Here is a 17,107-nt window from a genome sequence, read left to right on the forward strand (position 1 = left end):
CCACAGGGAAAGTACTTTTTGCATGATGGATTCCTATTCCATGTAGATAAACTATGTGTGCCTAACTCTTCCATTCGTGATCTTTTGATTCGCGAGGCACATAGTGGTGGTCTCATGGGCCACTTTGGCATTGCCAAGACTCTGGCTATGTTACAAGAGCACTTTTACTGGCCCCATATGCGTAGGGATGTTGAACGCATGGTTGGTAGGTGTGCTACTTGTCACAAAGCTAAGTCCAAGACAAACCCACATGGCTTATATACCCCGTTACCTATCCCTCACCATCCCTGGGTTGACTTGTCTATGGACTTCGTACTAGGTTTGCCTCGATCACCAAGGGGTAATGATTCTATATTTGTGGTGGTTGATAGGTTTTCTAAGATGGCTCATTTTATCCCCTGTCACAAAACTGATGATGCATCTCATATTGCTACTCTATTCTTCAAGGAAATTGTCCGTCTGCATGGTATGCCTAGGACCATTGTTAGTGATAGGGATGTGAAATTCCTAAGTTACTTTTGGAAGACTCTGTGGTCTAAACTTGGCACTCGGTTACTATTCTCCACCACCAGTCATCCACAAAGCGATGGACAAACTGAAGTTGTCAATCGCACACTCGGCACACTACTTCGGGCATTGATTAAAAAGAATCTTAAGACTTGGGAAGAGTGTTTGCCTCATGTTGAATTCGCCTACAATCGAGTTGTTCACAGTGCTACACACTACTCACCTTTTGAGATTGTTTATGGCTTTAACCCGCTGACCCCTCTTGATTTAGTACCCTTACCTTCCTCTGAGCACACAAGCTTAGATGGGAAAAAGAAGGCCGATTTTGTACGCAGGTTACATGAAGCCGCTCGAGCAAACATTGAAAGGCGTACTCAGCAATACACCCAGCAGGCTAACAAGCACCGCCGCAAAATGATTTTTGAGCCTGGTGATTGGGTTTGGTTACACTTACGCAAAGAGAGGTTCCCCAAGCAGCGACAAAGCAAATTATCCCCCAGAGGGGATGGACCTTTTCGTGTACTCCAACGGGTTAATGACAACGCATACAAATTGGAGCTACCTGAGGAGTACAATGTTAGCGCGACCTTCAATGTCGCGGACTTGAGCCCGTTTCTTGGCGAGGAGGATCCAGATTTGAGGGCAAATCCTTCTCAAGAGGAGGGGACTGATGAGAACCAGGGCCAGGGCCCAGTCCAAGTTCCATTTGGCCCAGTCACACGTGCACGGGCCAAGCTCTTCAAGGAATCACTCCAAGCCCTTGTTCGAGCTGTCCACGATCAACATGGAGCCTATAGAGATATTGAAGGCTTGGAGAGGGTCAATCAAGCAACTTACACTTTGGTCCAAGCCCAAGAAGACCCCAGTGGGCCTCCTTACGAAGCGGCCGAGTAGGGCCTTAGTCATTGTTTTCAATTTAGTTGGATTCGTTGTTCGTAGAAGGCATGGGCCGGCCCACCTTGATGACAAGGTAGCCGACCTCCCCTTTAGGTTTCTTTAGGGTTTTGTTATTTCATTAAGCCTATAAATAGGCTAGTCTTGTAAGGTTAAAACTTAGTTTTTGATGAATAAAATTCTTAGTGCATTCGTTTTCTTTCAAAGAGAATTCGAGCCTTTTAACTTGCTTGGCAAGGGTTATTGAGCAATCTCGCGTCCTGTCCTTGATTGTTCATCCGAACTATTCCCCTGGAGTATTCACCTTCATCGGAGTGTCGTCTACCACCTTCAAATCAAATCGTGTTGTCCGTTTGGTTAGAGGTTCCGCACACCAAGCGTAGGACATCCCCGCTAGATCCTTGGGCAAACGTGCTACGTGTCTCGACCGTGGATCGAGGAGCATATCACATCGCATCTCAGTGTCCAAATCGACGAACCATGCTCTTACTTGAAAATGGAGAAGTAGTGACGGATGAAGAAGACAGCTATAAAGGAGTACCATCGTTGGGAGAGAAGGATGCCGATTCTAGTGAGGAAATACCAACGAATGAACAACTCGACTTAGTGGTTCAAAAGGTGCTAACTGCTCAAGTAAAGGAAGAAAATGGCCAACAAAGGGAAAACATCTTCTACACACGTTGTCACATAAAAGGCAAGGTGTGTAGTCTTATAATTGATCCCAGGAGTTGTACAAACGTGGCAAGTATGACACTAGTGGAGAAGGCCTCGCTTCCTACAATCAAGCATCCACATCCATATAGGCTCCAATAGTTGAACGACAGTGGAGATGTGCGAGTCACAAAGCAAGTCGAGATCCTATTCCGCATTGGTCGATACGAGGATAAAGTCCTCTATGATGTCGTGCCAATGCAAGCTACTCATGTGCTATTGGGGAGACCATGGCAATATGATGAAAGAACTAGCCACGATGGTTTCACCAATAAGTACACCTTTATGCACGACAACAGGAAAGTCACACTTGTGCCTCTCACTCCTAAACAAGTGCACGAGGACCAAGTCCGGTTGCAACAAGAACACGAGGAGCAAAGGAAATTGAAAGGAGCCGAGAAGAGTGAGGGAAAACTGGCCTTAAATGATTCGGCCCTTGAGAAGAGAACTGAGAGGAAGCAAAGCATGCTCGCAAAAGCCAGGGATGTAAAGAAAGCTTTACTTTCTTACCAACACTTGCTTATGATAGTATGTAAAGAAGTTATGCTTGCTTCTACCATATAACTACCATCATAACTACCATATAAATTTAACCACTGTATATTTTCATGATACCCCGTGTTATCTCATTGTTGCAGGAATTTGAGGATATGTTTCCTGAGGAGATCCCGGATGGACTACCTCCCATCCGTGGCATTGAGCACCAAATAAACCTCATTCTGGGCTCACCATTGCCCAATAAAGCCCCCTATCGCATGAGTCCCGAGGAAACCAAGGAACTACAAAGGCAAGTGGACGAACTGCTTAAGAAAGGTTGGGTGCATGAAAGCCTAAGTCCCTGTGCCGTCCTCATCATCTTGGCGCCAAAGAAGGATGGAAGCTCACGCATGTGTGGATTGCAGAGCCATCAATTCGATAACGGTAAAGTATCGTCATCCTATACCTAGGTTAGATGACATGCTAGATGAACTAAATGGGGCTGTAATTTTCATGAAAATTGATTTTAAAAGTGGGTATCACCAAAGCCGAATGAAGGACGGGGACGAATGGAAAACGGCTTTTAAGACTACTTATGGGTTGTATAAATGGCTAGTCATGCCCTTTGGTTTATCTAACGCCCCTAATACATTCATGAGGTTAATGAATCATATTCTACGCCCTTTTCTTGATAAATTTGTGGTAGTCTATTTTGATGATATCTTAGTCTCTAGTCGAAATCTTGATGAACACATAGATCATTTACGTGTTATTTTAAATGCCTTATGCCAAGCAAGTTTGTATGCTAACTTGAAAAAGTGTTCTTTTTGCACTAATCAGTTGGTCTTTCAAGGATATGTTATTAGTGCATAGGGAATACAGGTAGATAAAAGGAAGGTGAAAGCGATCCAAGAATGGCCGACACCAAAGACTGTGAGCGAAGTAAGGAGCTTCCATGGATTAGCTAGTTTTTACAGCAGGTTTGTGCGAGATTTCAGCACCATTGCCGCTCCGTTGACTGCCGTAATCAAGAAGAATGTCGCCTTTCATTGGGGAGCTGACCAAGATAAGGCATTTCAATTACTTAGACACAAACTCACGCACACACCTGTACTTTCTTTGCCTAGTTTTGACAAGATGTTTGAAATCGAATGTGATACTTCAGGTGTTGGCATTGGAGCTGTGTTAATGCAAGAGGGTAGGCCTACTTTAGCGAGAAACTGAGTGGGGCAGCCTTGAACTACTCCACCTACGATAAGGAGCTATACTCCCTCATTAGGGCTCTCGAAACATGGCAACGTTATTTGAGAGCAAGGGAGTTCGTCATTCATACTGATCACGAGTCACTCAAACACTTGAAGTCACAACAAAAGCTGAACAAAAGGCATGCCGATGGATTGCTTTTGTTGAGACTTTCCCATACATGATCAAGTATAAGACAGGTAAAATCAATGTAGTAGCTGATGCCTTGTCATGCAGGTACTCTTTACTTACCTTACTCAACACTAAGCTACTTGGTTTTGAAACCATCAAGGAGTTATATGCAAAAGATCCAGATTTTAGTGAATGCTATGCACAATGCTTACAATCTAGGTTGGATCACTTTTTTATGCATGATGGTTATTTGTTTCGAGTTGAAAAACTATGCATCCCTCAGTCTATTGTTAGTCCATGAAGCACATTCAGGTAGTCTAATGGGACACTTTGGTGCTGCAAAGACTTTGGTTGTTTTGCAGGAACACTTCTATTGGCCAAAGATGAGAAGAGATGTGGAACGTGTGGTTGGTCGATGCATTGTGTGCCACAAAGCTAAGTCTAAGACTCAACCATTCGGTTTGTATACCCCTTTACCTGTGCCTACTACACCTTGGATCGATATTTCTATGAATTTTGTACTTGGGTTGCCTAGGTCTAGGAAAGGACATGATAGCATATTTGTGGTAGTTGACAGATTTCCTAAAATGGCTCATTTCATTGCTTGTCACAAAACGGATGATGCTTCTTACATTGCTGATTTGTTCTTTCGTGGGATAGTTAGGTTACATGGCATGCCTAGAACTATTGTTTCTGACAGGGATGTTAAATTTCTTAGCTATTTCTGGAAGACATTGTGGGGAAAATTAGGTACTAAACTGTTATTCTCGACTTCAAGTCACCCACAAACGGATAGCCAAACAGAAGTTGTTAATCGCACTTTATCTACATTGTTGCGTGCCATCATTAAAAAGAACATTAAGTCTTAGGAGGAATGTCTTCCTCATGTTGAGTTTGCCTATAACCGAACTGTGCATAGTGCTACACGTTTCTCACCTTTTGAAGTTGTATATGGTTTTAACCCGTTAACTTCTTTGGATTTGTCACCTTTGCCGTTGTCTGAGTGTGTCAATCTGGATGAAAAGAAAAAGGCAGATTTTGTGAAGGCACTACATGAGAAAGTGTGACTCAACATTGAGCAACGCACGAGTCAATATGCGAAGCAGGCAAACAAAGGAAGGCGTCAAATGATCTTTGATTGGTTGCACCTTCGCAAAGAGAGGTTTCCAGTTCAACGACAAAGCAAGCTACTCCCCTGAGGCGACGGTTCCTTCCAAGTTCTTGAGCGTGTGAACAACAATGCTTACAAGTTGGACCTCCCAGGTGAGTATGGAGCTATAAGTGCCACATTTAATGTCACTGACTTTAGTCCCTTTCTCGCAGAAGATGAATCAGATTTGAGGGCAAATCCTTTTCAAGAGGAGGGGAATGATGCGAAGGAGAACATCGAGTAGACCATACAAGTAGAACAAGTGAAGGTTTCCCTCGGCCCTGTCACTCGAGCACGCGTCAAGAAAATGAAGGAAGCACTCCAACTTCTAGTACAAGCTGCCCAAGCCCAAGTTGGGAGGCCTCGGCCCATAGAAGGCCTTGCAAGTGAGAATGAAAGACAAATCACCTTGGTAGAGGCCTTGCTCGATGAAGAGGACCTTGTTTGAAGGCCACAGCCCTTTCTGGAGTATCATGGTTAATCATATAGTTATTTAAAGTTTAAGTATTGCATTAGTAGTTATGGCCTAGATCAATAAAGCTCATGTTGAGCATAGGACCGAGTAGGAGGCCCTTTGGAGGCCCACTACCTTTGGCCGAACTTAGCAAGGGCCACGGACCTTCCTTGGAGCCCTAAGTCCCTTTTGGATTTTCGAGCATCTAGTAGTAGTATTATATATAGGACTATTGCTTGTATTATTTTTTTTCAGATTTGGTTTAATACAAAATTGAGAGTTCTCTCATTGGCTTCTTGTGAGCTTTTCCTGAAGTTCTTAGAATAATTCCCTAGGATCTTCAAGGTGACTTATCAATCTAGAATCACACTAGATTGTGGCGTCTTCTACACTATACCAAGGTTCGTTAGCCACGTGATTAACGGGTAAAGATTTCATCAACTCCAAACGTGCTCCGTCCCTCTAGATCCTGTGCGCCTGTCTCTTGCGGGTTTCGTCACAAGTTGGCGATGTTCGTATCAGTTGGTAATCAGAGCTAGTTAGAGGTATCACATTACATCCCTTGTTTTTGTTGTTTTGAGCCAGTTTTTATCCATCAATTTTGTTGCTAGGTCATTAGGGTTTTGTGTCAAATCGTGGGAAGGGTTTCTTGTGAAGTCCGAATCGTTCGCTTCATGTTAGTGTGCTGTCCGCAATTTTCCAGAATTATTCCAGTATTTTCGTGTGTTGTTTCTGCCCAAGTTTCATCCATGAGTTTGTTGGTGTTGTGTTTGAATCATTAGAGTAAAAAAAAAACAAAAAAAAGTCACGCACCTTATTTTGTTCTCACGTCAAGATGCTGGAATTTCGTTTTGAGTATTGCTGAAATTCTGTTTTACCTATTTCATGAGTTTTGGTTGTTGTTCTTGTAAACCTTGGATACCATAATATAATTTGGGAAAGTTCTTGAGTTCTTGAACAAGATTCTTGAAGTTCTTGGACCTGCAAGACTTGACTTGAAAGTTCTTGAAACCATAAAATCAAGAACTAGGGTTTCTTGAAAGTTTGAATAACCTTGCATCCGCTTCTTGATCTTGTCGTATAATCTGAAATTGTGATCCTTGAAGAGCCGAAATCTTGAACAAAAGACAAAAAAAGAAGAAAAGAAACGAAACAAAAAAAAAGAGGAACGAGAGACATTCGGCTCAAGGGAAATCAGATTTCCAAATCTTGATTGGTTTGAGTTTCCAATTCTTGGTTGGCTTCCAAATCTTAATTGGCTTCAATATCTTGAGCTTCCTATTCTCGACTGAATTCCAACAACCTCAAATGACCTGGATAGCCCCAAAAACACCCCAAACCAGTTTCCTAAACCGCTACAAAGACCTTATCCAAATCACCCTTGGATTCTTGAGTTTCCTAAATTGGTTGGACTAGTTGTTGCAAACCGAATTGGCTGAAATTTGAGGGCTGATTCTGGCATTATTTGAACACCACAAAAGCACCTTTTTCCCTCCAAAATACTGACCAGAACTCGGGAAAAACAGCAGCTCAAAATTCCAGTTTTCGGGTTGGAGTCTTTCTAGGATTCCAAATTTCAGCTTTGAGTTGTGAGTCGCGTCTAGTATCGATCATCTTAGGATTGCTTTCCTACATTATTTGAGTCATTAAACAGCATCTTAATTGTGTCATATACCTGAGTTTGTTCCAGTTTGACCCCTTGCTTCATTCATTGTTTGATACGTGGTTGAACGTCGACATTGGAGCTCCTTGGAGGAAATTTTCTGATTTTTTCAAGAGTGGCAAACAAAGGCCAATAAGGGTTATTTGTGAGATCATTAGAGTGAGTAATTTTGAGTGACACAAGAGAGTTGAGTGTAAACACGTAAGGGAGCGTGAAAGGCAATATACCCTTGTGTCTTTGCTAACTCTTTTTACAGGTTTACCTTAGCATGGATTCTCACCCTTTTGACAATAAACTTAACATGGAGGCCTTGATGAGTGAGTTCCAATGGAGGATGGACATGTCCCTTGAATCCCTACATGAGTGAATAGACCAACTTGAGAACCATCAACAACGAAGTAACTCGGTTCATGGAGGAAGCAATAGGGATGAATCCGGTCCTATGCATGGCGGAGATGAGAAAGACCGACGGCCTAGATATGCTCACCAAGACCAAAGAAGGAACGATGATGCACTCAAAGAGATCAAAATCAAAATCCCCTCATTCCAAGGGAAATCCGATCCGGATGCCTACTTGGAGTGGGAGAAACGCATCGAGATGATCTTCGAATGTCAAGACTATAGGGAGGACCAAAAGGTAAACTCTCGAGTTCACGGATTACGCCATTATTTGGTCGGATCAAGTGCGACTTAGCCGAAGGAGATGTGGAGAACTACCTGTGACCACATGGCATGAACTTCGCAGGTTGATGAGGAAACGGTTCATTCCAAGTCACTATCACCGAGACCTTTATCAAAAACTACAAAACTTGAGTCAAGGGTCTCGAAGTGTAGATGACTATTTCAAGGAGATGGAAATAGCCATGCTACGTGCCGATGTAGTGGAGGACCGGGAAGCGACAATGGCTAGGTTCTTAACTGGGTTGAGACCCAAGATTGCAGAGGTAGTGGAGTTGCATCACTACGTGGAAATCACGGACATGGTGGACAAAGCTTCTAAAGTGGAGCGTCGTCTCAAGAGGAGGGATGCCACTCGACTCACTAGTACACCGGTTAGCTCGAATTGGAGAACATATCCGCCTACGAAGGAGAAGAAACCGATTATGGGAGCTTCGGGAAGGATACCAAGGCGGTGACTGATGCCTCTAAAGCCCATAACCGTGAGATCAAGTGCTTCAAAAGCCAAGGGTTTGGTCACATCGCATCTCAGTGTCCAAATCGACGAACCATGCTCTTACTTGAAAATGGAGAAGTAGTGACGGATGAAGAAGACAGCTATAAAGGAGTACCATCGTTGGGAGAGAAGGATGCCGATTCTAGTGAGGAAATACCAACGAATGAACAACTCGACTTAGTGGTTCAAAAGGTGCTAACTGCTCAAGTAAAGGAAGAAAATGGCCAACAAAGGGAAAACATCTTCTACACACGTTGTCACATAAAAGGCAAGGTGTGTAGTCTTATAATTGATCCCAGGAGTTGTACAAACGTGGCAAGTATGACACTAGTGGAGAAGGCCTCGCTTCCTACAATCAAGCATTCACATCCATATAGGCTCCAATAGTTGAACGACAGTGGAGATGTGCGAGTCACAAAGCAAGTCGAGATCCTATTCCGCATTGGTCGATACGAGGATAAAGTCCTCTATGATGTCGTGCCAATGCAAGCTACTCATGTGCTATTGGGGAGACCATCGCAATATGATGAAAGAACTAGCCACGATGGTTTCACCAATAAGTACACCTTTATGCACGACAACAGGAAAGTCACACTTGTGCCTCTCACTCCTAAACAAGTGCACGAGGACCAAGTCCGGTTGCAACAAGAACACGAGGAGCAAAGGAAATTGAAAGGAGCCGAGAAGAGTGAGGGAAAACTGGCCTTAAATGATTCGGCCCTTGAGAAGAGAACTGAGAGGAAGCAAAGCATGCTCGCAAAAGCCAGGGATGTAAAGAAAGCTTTACTTTCTTACCAACACTTGCTTATGATAGTATGTAAAGAAGTTATGCTTGCTTCTACCATATAACTACCATCATAACTACCATATAAATTTAACCACTGTATATTTTCATGATACCCCGTGTTATCTCATTGTTGCAGGAATTTGAGGATATGTTTCCTGAGGAGATCCCGGATGGACTACCTCCCATCCGTGGCATTGAGCACCAAATAAACCTCATTCTGGGCTCACCATTGCCCAATAAAGCCCCCTATCGCATGAGTCCCGAGGAAACCAAGGAACTACAAAGGCAAGTGGACGAACTGCTTAAGAAAGGTTGGGTGCATGAAAGCCTAAGTCCCTGTGCCGTCCTCATCATCTTGGCGCCAAAGAAGGATGGAAGCTCACGCATGTGTGGATTGCAGAGCCATCAATTCGATAACGGTAAAGTATCGTCATCCTATACCTAGGTTAGATGACATGCTAGATGAACTAAATGGGGCTGTAATTTTCATGAAAATTGATTTTAAAAGTGGGTATCACCAAAGCCGAATGAAGGACGGGGACGAATGGAAAACGGCTTTTAAGACTACTTATGGGTTGTATAAATGGCTAGTCATGCCCTTTGGTTTATCTAACGCCCCTAATACATTCATGAGGTTAATGAATCATATTCTACGCCCTTTTCTTGATAAATTTGTGGTAGTCTATTTTGATGATATCTTAGTCTCTAGTCGAAATCTTGATGAACACATAGATCATTTACGTGTTATTTTAAATGCCTTATGCCAAGCAAGTTTGTATGCTAACTTGAAAAAGTGTTCTTTTTGCACTAATCAGTTGGTCTTTCAAGGATATGTTATTAGTGCATAGGGAATACAGGTAGATAAAAGGAAGGTGAAAGCGATCCAAGAATGGCCGACACCAAAGACTGTGAGCGAAGTAAGGAGCTTCCATGGATTAGCTAGTTTTTACAGCAGGTTTGTGCGAGATTTCAGCACCATTGCCGCTCCGTTGACTGCCGTAATCAAGAAGAATGTCGCCTTTCATTGGGGAGCTGACCAAGATAAGGCATTTCAATTACTTAGACACAAACTCACGCACACACCTGTACTTTCTTTGCCTAGTTTTGACAAGATGTTTGAAATCGAATGTGATACTTCAGGTGTTGGCATTGGAGCTGTGTTAATGCAAGAGGGTAGGCCTACTTTAGCGAGAAACTGAGTGGGGCAGCCTTGAACTACTCCACCTACGATAAGGAGCTATACTCCCTCATTAGGGCTCTCGAAACATGGCAACGTTATTTGAGAGCAAGGGAGTTCGTCATTCATACTGATCACGAGTCACTCAAACACTTGAAGTCACAACAAAAGCTGAACAAAAGGCATGCCGATGGATTGCTTTTGTTGAGACTTTCCCATACATGATCAAGTATAAGACAGGTAAAATCAATGTAGTAGCTGATGCCTTGTCATGCAGGTACTCTTTACTTACCTTACTCAACACTAAGCTACTTGGTTTTGAAACCATCAAGGAGTTATATGCAAAAGATCCAGATTTTAGTGAATGCTATGCACAATGCTTACAATCTAGGTTGGATCACTTTTTTATGCATGATGGTTATTTGTTTCGAGTTGAAAAACTATGCATCCCTCAGTCTATTGTTAGTCCATGAAGCACATTCAGGTAGTCTAATGGGACACTTTGGTGCTGCAAAGACTTTGGTTGTTTTGCAGGAACACTTCTATTGGCCAAAGATGAGAAGAGATGTGGAACGTGTGGTTGGTCGATGCATTGTGTGCCACAAAGCTAAGTCTAAGACTCAACCATTCGGTTTGTATACCCCTTTACCTGTGCCTACTACACCTTGGATCGATATTTCTATGAATTTTGTACTTGGGTTGCCTAGGTCTAGGAAAGGACATGATAGCATATTTGTGGTAGTTGACAGATTTCCTAAAATGGCTCATTTCATTGCTTGTCACAAAACGGATGATGCTTCTTACATTGCTGATTTGTTCTTTCGTGGGATAGTTAGGTTACATGGCATGCCTAGAACTATTGTTTCTGACAGGGATGTTAAATTTCTTAGCTATTTCTGGAAGACATTGTGGGGAAAATTAGGTACTAAACTGTTATTCTCGACTTCAAGTCACCCACAAACGGATAGCCAAACAGAAGTTGTTAATCGCACTTTATCTACATTGTTGCGTGCCATCATTAAAAAGAACATTAAGTCTTAGGAGGAATGTCTTCCTCATGTTGAGTTTGCCTATAACCGAACTGTGCATAGTGCTACACGTTTCTCACCTTTTGAAGTTGTATATGGTTTTAACCCGTTAACTTCTTTGGATTTGTCACCTTTGCCGTTGTCTGAGTGTGTCAATCTGGATGAAAAGAAAAAGGCAGATTTTGTGAAGGCACTACATGAGAAAGTGTGACTCAACATTGAGCAACGCACGAGTCAATATGCGAAGCAGGCAAACAAAGGAAGGCGTCAAATGATCTTTGATTGGTTGCACCTTCGCAAAGAGAGGTTTCCAGTTCAACGACAAAGCAAGCTACTCCCCTGAGGCGACGGTTCCTTCCAAGTTCTTGAGCGTGTGAACAACAATGCTTACAAGTTGGACCTCCCAGGTGAGTATGGAGCTATAAGTGCCACATTTAATGTCACTGACTTTAGTCCCTTTCTCGCAGAAGATGAATCAGATTTGAGGGCAAATCCTTTTCAAGAGGAGGGGAATGATGCGAAGGAGAACATCGAGTAGACCATACAAGTAGAACAAGTGAAGGTTTCCCTCGGCCCTGTCACTCGAGCACGCGTCAAGAAAATGAAGGAAGCACTCCAACTTCTAGTACAAGCTGCCCAAGCCCAAGTTGGGAGGCCTCGGCCCATAGAAGGCCTTGCAAGTGAGAATGAAAGACAAATCACCTTGGTAGAGGCCTTGCTCGATGAAGAGGACCTTGTTTGAAGGCCACAGCCCTTTCTGGAGTATCATGGTTAATCATATAGTTATTTAAAGTTTAAGTATTGCATTAGTAGTTATGGCCTAGATCAATAAAGCTCATGTTGAGCATAGGACCGAGTAGGAGGCCCTTTGGAGGCCCACTACCTTTGGCCGAACTTAGCAAGGGCCACGGACCTTCCTTGGAGCCCTAAGTCCCTTTTGGATTTTCGAGCATCTAGTAGTAGTATTATATATAGGACTATTGCTTGTATTATTTTTTTTCAGATTTGGTTTAATACAAAATTGAGAGTTCTCTCATTGGCTTCTTGTGAGCTTTTCCTGAAGTTCTTAGAATAATTCCCTAGGATCTTCAAGGTGACTTATCAATCTAGAATCACACTAGATTGTGGCGTCTTCTACACTATACCAAGGTTCGTTAGCCACGTGATTAACGGGTAAAGATTTCATCAACTCCAAACGTGCTCCGTCCCTCTAGATCCTGTGCGCCTGTCTCTTGCGGGTTTCGTCACAAGTTGGCGATGTTCGTATCAGTTGGTAATCAGAGCTAGTTAGAGGTATCACATTACATCCCTTGTTTTTGTTGTTTTGAGCCAGTTTTTATCCATCAATTTTGTTGCTAGGTCATTAGGGTTTTGTGTCAAATCGTGGGAAGGGTTTCTTGTGAAGTCCGAATCGTTCGCTTCATGTTAGTGTGCTGTCCGCAATTTTCCAGAATTATTCCAGTATTTTCGTGTGTTGTTTCTGCCCAAGTTTCATCCATGAGTTTGTTGGTGTTGTGTTTGAATCATTAGAGTAAAAAAAAAACAAAAAAAAGTCACGCACCTTATTTTGTTCTCACGTCAAGATGCTGGAATTTCGTTTTGAGTATTGCTGAAATTCTGTTTTACCTATTTCATGAGTTTTGGTTGTTGTTCTTGTAAACCTTGGATACCATAATATAATTTGGGAAAGTTCTTGAGTTCTTGAACAAGATTCTTGAAGTTCTTGGACCTGCAAGACTTGACTTGAAAGTTCTTGAAACCATAAAATCAAGAACTAGGGTTTCTTGAAAGTTTGAATAACCTTGCATCCGCTTCTTGATCTTGTCGTATAATCTGAAATTGTGATCCTTGAAGAGCCGAAATCTTGAACAAAAGACAAAAAAAGAAGAAAAGAAACGAAACAAAAAAAAAGAGGAACGAGAGACATTCGGCTCAAGGGAAATCAGATTTCCAAATCTTGATTGGTTTGAGTTTCCAATTCTTGGTTGGCTTCCAAATCTTAATTGGCTTCAATATCTTGAGCTTCCTATTCTCGACTGAATTCCAACAACCTCAAATGACCTGGATAGCCCCAAAAACACCCCAAACCAGTTTCCTAAACCGCTACAAAGACCTTATCCAAATCACCCTTGGATTCTTGAGTTTCCTAAATTGGTTGGACTAGTTGTTGCAAACCGAATTGGCTGAAATTTGAGGGCTGATTCTGGCATTATTTGAACACCACAAAAGCACCTTTTTCCCTCCAAAATACTGACCAGAACTCGGGAAAAACAGCAGCTCAAAATTCCAGTTTTCGGGTTGGAGTCTTTCTAGGATTCCAAATTTCAGCTTTGAGTTGTGAGTCGCGTCTAGTATCGATCATCTTAGGATTGCTTTCCTACATTATTTGAGTCATTAAACAGCATCTTAATTGTGTCATATACCTGAGTTTGTTCCAGTTTGACCCCTTGCTTCATTCATTGTTTGATACGTGGTTGAACGTCGACATTGGAGCTCCTTGGAGGAAATTTTCTGATTTTTTCAAGAGTGGCAAACAAAGGCCAATAAGGGTTATTTGTGAGATCATTAGAGTGAGTAATTTTGAGTGACACAAGAGAGTTGAGTGTAAACACGTAAGGGAGCGTGAAAGGCAATATACCCTTGTGTCTTTGCTAACTCTTTTTACAGGTTTACCTTAGCATGGATTCTCACCCTTTTGACAATAAACTTAACATGGAGGCCTTGATGAGTGAGTTCCAATGGAGGATGGACATGTCCCTTGAATCCCTACATGAGTGAATAGACCAACTTGAGAACCATCAACAACGAAGTAACTCGGTTCATGGAGGAAGCAATAGGGATGAATCCGGTCCTATGCATGGCGGAGATGAGAAAGACCGACGGCCTAGATATGCTCACCAAGACCAAAGAAGGAACGATGATGCACTCAAAGAGATCAAAATCAAAATCCCCTCATTCCAAGGGAAATCCGATCCGGATGCCTACTTGGAGTGGGAGAAACGCATCGAGATGATCTTCGAATGTCAAGACTATAGGGAGGACCAAAAGGTAAACTCTCGAGTTCACGGATTACGCCATTATTTGGTCGGATCAAGTGCGACTTAGCCGAAGGAGATGTGGAGAACTACCTGTGACCACATGGCATGAACTTCGCAGGTTGATGAGGAAACGGTTCATTCCAAGTCACTATCACCGAGACCTTTATCAAAAACTACAAAACTTGAGTCAAGGGTCTCGAAGTGTAGATGACTATTTCAAGGAGATGGAAATAGCCATGCTACGTGCCGATGTAGTGGAGGACCGGGAAGCGACAATGGCTAGGTTCTTAACTGGGTTGAGACCCAAGATTGCAGAGGTAGTGGAGTTGCATCACTACGTGGAAATCACGGACATGGTGGACAAAGCTTCTAAAGTGGAGCGTCGTCTCAAGAGGAGGGATGCCACTCGACTCACTAGTACACCGGTTAGCTCGAATTGGAGAACATATCCGCCTACGAAGGAGAAGAAACCGATTATGGGAGCTTCGGGAAGGATACCAAGGCGGTGACTGATGCCTCTAAAGCCCATAACCGTGAGATCAAGTGCTTCAAAAGCCAAGGGTTTGGTCACATCGCATCTCAGTGTCCAAATCGACGAACCATGCTCTTACTTGAAAATGGAGAAGTAGTGACGGATGAAGAAGACAGCTATAAAGGAGTACCATCGTTGGGAGAGAAGGATGCCGATTCTAGTGAGGAAATACCAACGAATGAACAACTCGACTTAGTGGTTCAAAAGGTGCTAACTGCTCAAGTAAAGGAAGAAAATGGCCAACAAAGGGAAAACATCTTCTACACACGTTGTCACATAAAAGGCAAGGTGTGTAGTCTTATAATTGATCCCAGGAGTTGTACAAACGTGGCAAGTATGACACTAGTGGAGAAGGCCTCGCTTCCTACAATCAAGCATTCACATCCATATAGGCTCCAATAGTTGAACGACAGTGGAGATGTGCGAGTCACAAAGCAAGTCGAGATCCTATTCCGCATTGGTCGATACGAGGATAAAGTCCTCTATGATGTCGTGCCAATGCAAGCTACTCATGTGCTATTGGGGAGACCATCGCAATATGATGAAAGAACTAGCCACGATGGTTTCACCAATAAGTACACCTTTATGCACGACAACAGGAAAGTCACACTTGTGCCTCTCACTCCTAAACAAGTGCACGAGGACCAAGTCCGGTTGCAACAAGAACACGAGGAGCAAAGGAAATTGAAAGGAGCCGAGAAGAGTGAGGGAAAACTGGCCTTAAATGATTCGGCCCTTGAGAAGAGAACTGAGAGGAAGCAAAGCATGCTCGCAAAAGCCAGGGATGTAAAGAAAGCTTTACTTTCTTACCAACACTTGCTTATGATAGTATGTAAAGAAGTTATGCTTGCTTCTACCATATAACTACCATCATAACTACCATATAAATTTAACCACTGTATATTTTCATGATACCCCGTGTTATCTCATTGTTGCAGGAATTTGAGGATATGTTTCCTGAGGAGATCCCGGATGGACTACCTCCCATCCGTGGCATTGAGCACCAAATAAACCTCATTCTGGGCTCACCATTGCCCAATAAAGCCCCCTATCGCATGAGTCCCGAGGAAACCAAGGAACTACAAAGGCAAGTGGACGAACTGCTTAAGAAAGGTTGGGTGCATGAAAGCCTAAGTCCCTGTGCCGTCCTCATCATCTTGGCGCCAAAGAAGGATGGAAGCTCACGCATGTGTGGATTGCAGAGCCATCAATTCGATAACGGTAAAGTATCGTCATCCTATACCTAGGTTAGATGACATGCTAGATGAACTAAATGGGGCTGTAATTTTCATGAAAATTGATTTTAAAAGTGGGTATCACCAAAGCCGAATGAAGGACGGGGACGAATGGAAAACGGCTTTTAAGACTACTTATGGGTTGTATAAATGGCTAGTCATGCCCTTTGGTTTATCTAACGCCCCTAATACATTCATGAGGTTAATGAATCATATTCTACGCCCTTTTCTTGATAAATTTGTGGTAGTCTATTTTGATGATATCTTAGTCTCTAGTCGAAATCTTGATGAACACATAGATCATTTACGTGTTATTTTAAATGCCTTATGCCAAGCAAGTTTGTATGCTAACTTGAAAAAGTGTTCTTTTTGCACTAATCAGTTGGTCTTTCAAGGATATGTTATTAGTGCATAGGGAATACAGGTAGATAAAAGGAAGGTGAAAGCGATCCAAGAATGGCCGACACCAAAGACTGTGAGCGAAGTAAGGAGCTTCCATGGATTAGCTAGTTTTTACAGCAGGTTTGTGCGAGATTTCAGCACCATTGCCGCTCCGTTGACTGCCGTAATCAAGAAGAATGTCGCCTTTCATTGGGGAGCTGACCAAGATAAGGCATTTCAATTACTTAGACACAAACTCACGCACACACCTGTACTTTCTTTGCCTAGTTTTGACAAGATGTTTGAAATCGAATGTGATACTTCAGGTGTTGGCATTGGAGCTGTGTTAATGCAAGAGGGTAGGCCTACTTTAGCGAGAAACTGAGTGGGGCAGCCTTGAACTACTCCACCTACGATAAGGAGCTATACTCCCTCATTAGGGCTCTCGAAACATGGCAACGTTATTTGAGAGCAAGGGAGTTCGTCATTCATACTGATCACGAGTCACTCAAACACTTGAAGTCA

The 17,107-nt window shown here is 42.8% G+C and overlaps 1 protein-coding gene across 1 annotated transcript; it reads left to right on the top strand.

Annotated features, from left to right (window-relative positions):
• The first annotated feature begins 8,458 nt into the window (after positions 1 to 8,458).
• Positions 8,459 to 11,409, top strand: LOC140005577 (uncharacterized). Its single transcript, XM_072046581.1, has 4 exons — positions 8,459 to 8,677; positions 8,792 to 9,217; positions 9,328 to 9,610; positions 10,646 to 11,409. The coding sequence occupies exons 1-4, from the start codon at positions 8,459 to 8,461 to the stop codon at positions 11,407 to 11,409; spliced, it is 1,692 nt and encodes a 563-aa protein (XP_071902682.1).
• The last annotated feature ends 5,698 nt before the right edge of the window (positions 11,410 to 17,107 follow it).

The sequence above is a fragment of the Coffea arabica genome, chromosome 4e, assembly GCF_036785885.1.
Source record: "Coffea arabica cultivar ET-39 chromosome 4e, Coffea Arabica ET-39 HiFi, whole genome shotgun sequence".
NCBI lineage: Eukaryota > Viridiplantae > Streptophyta > Magnoliopsida > Gentianales > Rubiaceae > Coffea > Coffea arabica.